Source organism: Sprattus sprattus, assembly GCF_963457725.1.
Source record: "Sprattus sprattus genome assembly, chromosome: 3".
NCBI lineage: Eukaryota > Metazoa > Chordata > Actinopteri > Clupeiformes > Clupeidae > Sprattus > Sprattus sprattus.
This window is the reverse complement of record NC_137922.1, coordinates 9,805,660-9,814,602: the sequence shown is the minus strand read 5'-3', so window position 1 is coordinate 9,814,602 and position 8,943 is coordinate 9,805,660. Positions and strand designations below refer to the sequence as shown.

The 8,943-nt window shown below is 45.8% G+C and overlaps 1 protein-coding gene across 1 annotated transcript in view; it reads right to left on the bottom strand.

Annotated features, from left to right (window-relative positions):
- The window catches only part of tmeff2b (transmembrane protein with EGF-like and two follistatin-like domains 2b), a gene marked incomplete at both ends in the record, with an annotated part of 63,279 nt that extends 54,708 nt beyond the window's left edge, over positions 1–8,571 (bottom strand). The window contains one exon of the mRNA XM_080834416.1: positions 8,394–8,571. Coding sequence (XP_080690542.1) covers positions 8,394–8,571 — 178 coding nt within the window. The remainder of the gene's footprint in view (positions 1–8,393) is intronic.
- Positions 8,572–8,943: the final 372 nt, after the last annotated feature.

Genomic DNA, 8,943 nt, shown 5'->3' with positions numbered 1-8,943 from the left:
GCACTCCTCGCCCGGCAGCTCCACTCTCCACACAAACAAGAGCTCTTCACTTCTCCTCTCTTCTCCTATTTTCTGTTCTGTTCAGGCCCCCCTGGGGGACAAATACACTCACAGACAGCAGCGTCCCCACTGCTGGGCAGAGCTGCTGCACACTCTGACCATCATATGGATTCCACTGGGAGAGTTTATATTTAAAATGTAAGACACAGCCTGAGCTGTACACACACAACGTATCTTAATCGTGGGAGGAAGTGGCTGAGGTATGGGCAGGGAGGTGTGTTGAGGGGAAATGACAATGTGAAATGACAGGAGAGCGACGTGTGTGATTTACATTCCAGGACATGATGAATCATGAGAACGAACTGAGAAAAAAGCTAATACAGCCTACAGCACAACTCCTCTAACCACAGAATGCCGATGGGCGACTCCACCGTGGGCATACTAACCAGCTATGTCTGTTTGTTCACCTGGTCTTGCATAACTTGGCCATGTGAAAGCATGAACAGACTTAGTCACACATAACACGAATTACTGAAACTCCCCAATGCAATGCTACTGTAAAGTGCTTTACTGTGGTGCCATGTCAGGCTGTACTGTGATTGTACAGATTCCTCCAGTTTGTATCTTTGTATTTCTGCTTGAGTTGCATCTGTTTAGTGGAGAATTTAGTGAACTCTAGATCTAATGACCTAATGATGACTGAGTGGCTTGGGTTGATAAGGAACTAATGAACTGAGTTTCTGCTTGGCGCCCATAGTTTTTTTAGTCCAAATCAGGGGCGTATTTATCCCCATATCATCTACTGCCAATTGTGTTTGAAATGTAATAGTGCAGATGAGTCAAAAGCTATCAGCTTCACATAATTCCCTGTTGCAGTGGTATTATTTCTCATATGCCAGCCAATGTATTTCTCCTTTCAGGCAAACAAACTCTCCCTCTCCTTTTGGTCAGAGCTTCAGTACTGAGCTTTAGAATTTGGTGTTGGTGCAACTGCGATCGCCGCATGACAGCCAGCGATAGGCGAAAACCGAGGCAGGCTGGGGCGATGGCATGGCACACGGTTCAACACGAGAGTCCTGCGAAACAGATGGGCCGGCAAGAATAGCAACGCCATTATGGATGTATTTATACTCATCATCAATCTCACAAGAAGAAGCAAGTGGTTTTTAGTTCCTTTGTCAAAAATAGATGAGAAGGAAGGGGAGATGTGACGGTCCTCTGAAGGACGAGGCAGTGTGTGTGTGTGTGTGTGTGTGTGTGTGTGTGTGTGTGTGTGTGTGTGTGTGTGTGTGTGTGTGTGTGCGTGTGTCTAAGAAACAAGGTGAGAATATGATTTTAAAAAATGTAACCATTTGTGAGAGAATGTGTGTGATGGAGATAGAAATAGAGAGAATAGAGAGAGAAATAGATACAAAAAGTGAGGGGAAAATAACAGATAGAGAAGGAAAAAATAGTTAGAGAAAAAATGAGGGACAAAGAGAAAGAGATAGAGAGAAGGAGAGCGCGCGAGACAGAGAGAGAGTGGTAAAGTCTTGCTACCCTAGGGAGTCATAGAGAGAGAAAAAGAAAGAAAAAATTAGACAGACAGAAAGGGAAAGAGCATAATCGATAAAAAAGCAATATGTAAGAGAAATAAATAAATAAAAACAGCGTGATATGGTGAATTCTAGCTACCCTTGCTTGTGCTCCCTTTGCTGGAAGAAAAGGGGGTGGGAGACAAACAGAAAGTGATGGAAAGAGAGTGTGTGAGAGAGAGGGTGTGTGTGACTGTGTGTGTGTGTGTGAGAGAGAGAGAGGGAGAGAGAGTGTGTGCGTGAGAGAGAGTGTGTGTGTCTGTTTATGAGAGAGAGTGTGTGTGTCTGTTTATGAGAGAGAGTGTGTGTGAAAGAGAGAGTGTATGTGTGAGAGACAGTGTATGTGAGTGAGAGTTTTTGTGTGTATGTGAGTGAGAGAGAGTGTGTGTTAGAGAGGGAACGAGAGAGAAAGCGGTCTATGGTCTAGCTACCCTTGCCCACCCCCCTGCACCTGTGGAGGCAAAAGGGCCCAGCTCATGGGAATCTGCCCCTCTCCAGCGCAATATGCACCATTGCGCGTCACCTGACTGCCCCTCTCCAGTGCCATCGCACCATCGCCGCGTCACCTGACTGCCCCTCTCCAGCGCAATATGCACCATCGCTGCATCACCTGACTGCCCCACTCCAGCCCATTGCCCAATCGCTGCGCCACCTGACTGCCCCTCTCCAGTGCCATCGCACCATCGCCGCGTCACCTGACTGCCCCCCTCCAGCGCAATATGCACCATCGCTGCATCACCTGACTGCCCCACTCCAGCCCCATCGCACCATCACTGCATCACCTGGCAGCCGTGAAGCAAACACACTTCAGCCACTCAGTGTTTCTGTTTGTTTGTGGGCTTGTGTTTGATGTTTTTTGTTTTTTTTTTACGTTTGGAGAATGACGGACCAGAATATTGTTGGGAAGGATTAGCCAGAATATTTAACTTGACCAGTGTAATAAAGTTTAACTTTGTTTCAATGTCAAGTTAGTAAAAACATGACTCTGATTAATAACATCAGAGAGATTAGGGGGTGTGTGAAGAAAAAAAGGCAACAGAGACACAAAAGAGCAATGCAAGACTGAACTTAACATCAATTTGCTTAGGTTAACACATTTCCTTAGAAAAACAGATTTGAATTTGAATTAGCCAGTATGTGTGATGCTTGATAAAACATCGACACCATCTTAAGGAGGAATTAATAACAAAGTCTGCTCAGGGAAATTGACTTGAGGGTTTAGCTACTAGAAGATTCTCACTGAGGTCTTCAGCCTTGTAACAAGTGTCCACTGTCATTGCAAAGAGTAATTGCTCATCTCATACATGACCTTGAGCCAAGAAGTCCAAACAGCTTTTTGCTTTACCAACGAAGACAAGACCAACGAAGTTCCATTTGTCTTTCAGTATGCATCGCTGGCTGGTTCTCCATCCAACTATTTCATGAACATTTTGAGCAATCTAATAAGAAAATCTGGAAAAGTGGAAATGCTTGGAATTTGCTTAAAATTGTGCAGTCAAATAAGGATTTTATGTGTTGTAACAGGGTGGGTAAGTCAAATGCCACTAAGACTCTTTTTGCTGGAGCTGACGGTCCCCTGGGAGGAGAGGATGGAGGATGCCCAAGAAAGAAAGAGGGAGAAGTACCAGGAGCTGGTGGAGGATTGTCGGAGGAACGGGTGGAGGACAAGGTGTATGCCAGTGGAGGTGGGAAGCCGGGGATTTGCCAGCCACTCCCTGAACAAAGCCTACGGCACACTGGGCATAACAGGTGCCAACCGAAGAAGAGCCATAAGTCAGAACGTAGAGGCAGCAGAGAAAGCGTCTAGATGGCTCTGGTTGAAGAGGGGAGAGCAGTGGGGGTAGCATGCCACTTGGGCACAGGCCGGGGTCTGATTAGCCTCAGTCGGGTCGCCTGGAGGAGGGTGTCTGTTGCAAGACCCGAAACACCCAGTGACTCCAGAACACAACACTGATGATGTGTCCAAGTTTGCGCATTTTTAACCATGGAAATGGGTTTATTTGCATCAACATGAGGCTTATTGAAATTTCATAACATGTTTCCTCAAGAATTGCCATAGAAAAAGTTTTGAAACCACAGTTGTCCATAACTCAATTCACGCAACACAGCTAATTACAACACGCACAGACTCGCATTTCTTTTAGTCAAATTTTCTTTTCATGAATGTCCTCAACGTATGCAAATTAGTTGGATGGAAACAATTGCTATTGGCAATTGTTATTTCCCACGTACAGGTGTGCATCCAAACCTCTAATGAACTCCTCCACTTACAATTAATTAAATTCTGCTCAACCACATGAGTTCTGTTTATGAGTACACCGCAGGGTTGGCCCACCCCCACAGTAATTGGCTGGATTCTCATGATTCAGTCATGTAAGCAGAGGCCAGATTCAACCCGAAGCCTTTGTTGAAACAAGGACTGAAAACGCTGATAGTAATTCGCTGAAGGGTGTCTGTGAAGTCAATTTGCCAGAAGGATGTTTTAAAAAAAAAAAAACATGCTGGAGAGAAAGTGGGAAGTGTGAGGAAGAACAGGGAATTCGTCAACATCGCTATTTATCCTTGTGTGTGGTCTTTTCATCTTGTAGATAAACAACACAGCCAAAAGTCATTGAGAGATGTGTGTAGACCCCACAGGGAGACGTGAGTAAGACAAAAGACTGGGAAAAGCTGAAGAGAAGGACCAGCTTGCGTGGAAAGGCTGGATTGCCAAGAGTAAAAGCGCTTAGGCTCTTTGTCTTCGTGTTCCGGTCGTCGTTTGACAAAGGGAATACAAATGTGCTAAATAAATAAAAGAAACATCTGCCATCATGCATTTTTAAAAAGGCCCTGCTCTTCCTTCGACAACATCTTTTATGGGTCTGGACCCACGGGAAGAGTGTCAGATAACTGGCTGTTTGCTCCGCGTGCCTTATTCTCAAAGTCAGATCACTAGCCACTAGAATATTAAAGCCTCTAACAGAACCTTGCCCTCCAATGGAGACAGAGGCTGTGGATGCATCGCGTGGTTAGCCAGTGTGAGATTCTATAATGGCAGCAATTTTCATAACCTGTGCTCACCGTGTTCCATCACCCTGAGCAATCTGTGTGTGTGTGTGTGTGTGTGTGTGTGTGTGTGTGTGTGTGTGTGTGTGTGTGTGTGTGTGTGTGTGTGTGTGTGTGTGTGTGCGTGTGTGTGTGTGTGTGTGTGTGTGTGTGTATGTGTGTGTGTGTGTGTGTGTGTGTGTGTGTGTGTGTGTGTGTGTGTGTGTGTGTGTGTGTGTGTGTGTGTGAGTTGCTGACTGCAAGTGCTGCTGGTGAGCTCCGGTCCACTGCACCAGCCAACCATCATCTCAGCCTAAGGCCGCAGTACGTTCATACAGGCGAAACCCAATCTAGCGAGATGGAGGGAGAGCGGATCGGATCATCTTCCCATTTCCATCTCCAGCGGCACACACACACCAGGAACCCTCCAGCGCTTTATCTGATTATGGTTCCAATAACTTAATCAAAAGGTTAGTAAACAAGACTACGGAGAGGAGGGGGGGGGGGAGAGGACCACCTCTCTGGAAACTTAAAAGTAGGGTGCCACGGTTCCTTTGCCAGTGTGGATGCGCTGGCCCCCTATATGCACGATGTGTGCCAACATGCCCAAATGTCCTCAGTCTTGGATTACAGAGAGGCTGGAGCACAGCATACTGCCAACCAGTGCTGCTTCTGCTCTGATATCCCTCCGCTTTAAGCTCCCTCTGCCCTGGATGAAAATTCATGTATGTGATCTGATCCTCCATATCCTCCTTCTCTTTCACTACTGTGAGCATTAAGAGGGAGCTGTTAAAGAGCTGGATGCTGGTCCACCCAAAGAGAGAAAGAAAGACAGATAGGTGGATAGGTGGACAGATAGACAGATAGACAGATAGGTAGACAGTCAGACTGATGGACGGACGGACGGACGGACGGACAGACAGACAGACGGACGGACGGACGGACGGACGGACGGACGGACGGAAGGACGGACGGACGGACGGACGGACGGACGGACAGACGGACAGACGGACAGACGGACAGACGGACAGACGGACAGACGGACAGACGGACAGACGGACAGACGGACAGACGGATAGACGGATAGACGGATAGACGGATAGACAGATAGACAGATAGACAGATAGATAGATAGATAGATAGATAGATAGATAGATGACAGAGTGCATAATAGCAGAAAAACGGCAAAATGTGTTTGAAAAATCCCCACTGTGGTACCTTCTCATTCTCATTTCACTTCTTAGATAGCAAGCAACTATGGGACAGATCCATACAAGCATCAGCGGCTACGGGACAGATCCATTCAAGCATCAGCGGCTATGGGACAGATCCATACTAGCATCAGCGGCTATGGGACAGAACCATACTAGCATCAGCGGCTATGTGAGGTAAAGTGCTTGAGTCCTTTGTGAGCCATAGTAAACATGCAGACCAGCGAGCGTTCGGTCTCCAGGATCAAATGCTGGTATGTTTGCAGGCTTCCATCACTACCTTAACGCTCACTTGAACAGTGAAAGAAACCAACTCCCTCTTAGCGGGAGGAGTGTGTAATTGTGTGTCTGTGGGGGGGTGGGGGGGTGATTGCTGATTTGATTCCTTTGATGTTCATCATAAACACCTGAGGATGATCACTGCACACATCATACACACACCGAGCCATAAAGATACACCTCCTGCCTACCCTTCAAAGAATTCTGTTCCTGGCGCTTTCTGTGTGTGACAGTTCATTCAGCCAGGAGTGGGCATAAGTGGGCCTCGTTCACAGGCTAAGTGAAGCAGAGGGACTCCATGAGCAGATGCATTTAATGGCGGCAGATAAGAAAAAGCCAGTCTGCAGTTCTCTGAAGGCCAGTCTGCTGAGATGCTGCAGCAACAACAGATGCTGTTTTCCAAAGTGAAGAGAAGTGAAGTGCAGTGATTTTGTTTGAGGGATTAAATCAATCTGTTGTTACTATTGCTGAGGCACTGTCAACCAAATCAAATAAAACACAGTGAATTGACCAGATACAGAGAGAGAGAGAGAAAGAGAGAGAGAGAGACAGAGACAGAGACAGAGAGAGAAAAAGTGTGTGTGTGCGTATGTGAGTCATCTCCATGAGCCATACATGTGATGAATTTAAGTTGAAAGAAAACACTGACACCCAAAATATGAATGTCAGAATCAGATCTTTTCATGTGTTAGAATGTGTTAATATTAATATCTGGACACCGTTGTGAACTAGAAGGTACGAAACGTCTACAATATCAGGAGAAGTACAACCGGGTGACACTGGGCTTAGACAATATGGTAAAAATGTGTCAGTGCATTATCATGTTTCATTTAATTCATCATAATTGTGAGTTGAATAATGGTGGATTGCATAAGAGTGAAGTGTCAGTGAAAATGTGCTTGTCAGACATGTATGGACTTGCTTTAGGAGCAAGTTGAGAAACATGCAAATCTGGATAAAACACTAAAAATTCTAAATCAAAACAGCATTCATTCAGCAATTACTTTTTCTTCTTCGTTTTAACGTATAAATGTCTCACTAGTCGAGAAACAAGCACAAATGGTCCCAACCTATTCATTGTCATATGTGCACTTGGACTGTGACTGGAGAAGTTCGCTACGTTGTGCGCGGGCCACCTCACCTGCCAATTTATCACTTGTTGAGGCCGTGATCTAAAGGTCAGCAGACCTCGGAGCAAGCGGTGCGGTGCGATGCTCTCCTCCAGCGGGAAAAATTGTAGCTTGGTTTAACGATCGGGGATGATAAGGGCAACAATGTTTTAGGAGGTGATAAAATTAAGGCCACGCATCTGTATTGAACCGTTTATCAGAGAATCTGCCACAGCATAGGCTACACAAACTGCATTCAAATGAATGCATTGCAATGTACAATGAGGCACACTCATTTCAGTTGCATAAAATATTCAACACTTCCAGGCCAACTGTATAATGTTTACTGTCGTTTACAATTATTGTTTAATAATGTATTACTGAAATCTGGGTGACATGGTATAGTGTGATGTATTGCATAACTCTACGGGTGGCAAAGCAACCCTGATGTATGAGGGGTTGATGTATAGGCGATGGACCACTTCTTCTCAAAATGGGTGAGATTCTCTCGGCCGTCTGCAATCACATAGCTGCAACTATAAATCTCAGCCAGATAAGAAGTGAAGTACCAACTGTGGCAGCGTGGCAATCAATCAAAGCAGGCTGTGGATGTAGCCACAAAACGAATAGGGCACATGCCTGAGATGTCCATTTTACCAGCAAACACACGCACACGTGGAATGAGCGGACAAACACACCTCAGAGATAGATCATTAGCTGCATGTCTACCTCATTGACACAAAAACAATATGACGTTTTTTTTTTTTGCATTTCGCTGTCTGTAGGCTACTACCAAACCGAAACTGTTACAAGAGATCCGGGCGGTTCAATCCCCCATACAGGCTCACAGAGAAAGCATCTCTGAGTTGTTTCCGTTCGTTATCATTCCAAAATACTAACGACCAATATCCACTTAACTCCTGAACACTTAAAAACACTGCACACCGGACACAGGACATTTTCGTAAGTCATTTTGGTCTCTGGACTGCAGCCTCCTTACAACTCTTAAATCAAGGCTACTAGGCTTTATGTCATATTAGAAACATTATGAACTTCAATAAGGCTAAAAGCAGACAAATATTACTATAAAGCAAGGATAACGAAATTACAGATGTCACCTTCGAGTCTCACTTGCGACATCATAGCCCAGGGCGCTGAAGGTAACGTTAAGAACCCAAGGAAGAAAGTATTCTTACCGGAGCAATTCCATCCAGTGGGTGTTTGACAATCGCTAAGGGAGGAAGGGAAAGCGCAAAGTTGTCTGACAGGTAAGACGGTTAGGAGACACAACACCGCAATCAAAACTCCCTCCCCCCAAGTTCGGTGGTACGACTGCAGGCGTCTTTGATCCGGACAAACCGCCGCCACAGCCATCTCAGTTCAACGGCTTCCCCCGACAGCACGGGCGACGCGGGCGGAAAGCGTAGACATCCACCGAGGACTCCGATCTTCGCAACACCGCGGTGGCTGACGGCGAAGACTTCAACTGTGAAGAGAGACACATCTTCCGAACAATGCAGCGAGCCCCATGTATGTGCAGTAGCGCTCAAAGCAGTGCGTTGGCTCTTGTCTGTCCAGGTTCAGCAATCGGATGGACAACTGTCAGATTTGCTTTACTTACAACCAGTGCGCAAAAGAAACCCAAACTATTTTTTGGAAGCTTAGATAAATCCAGCCACTAATGGTTTCGTCCCAGTTGATCAGCCTAGTTAAGTGTGGTCTCTCGTTTAATTAAAATAGACGACT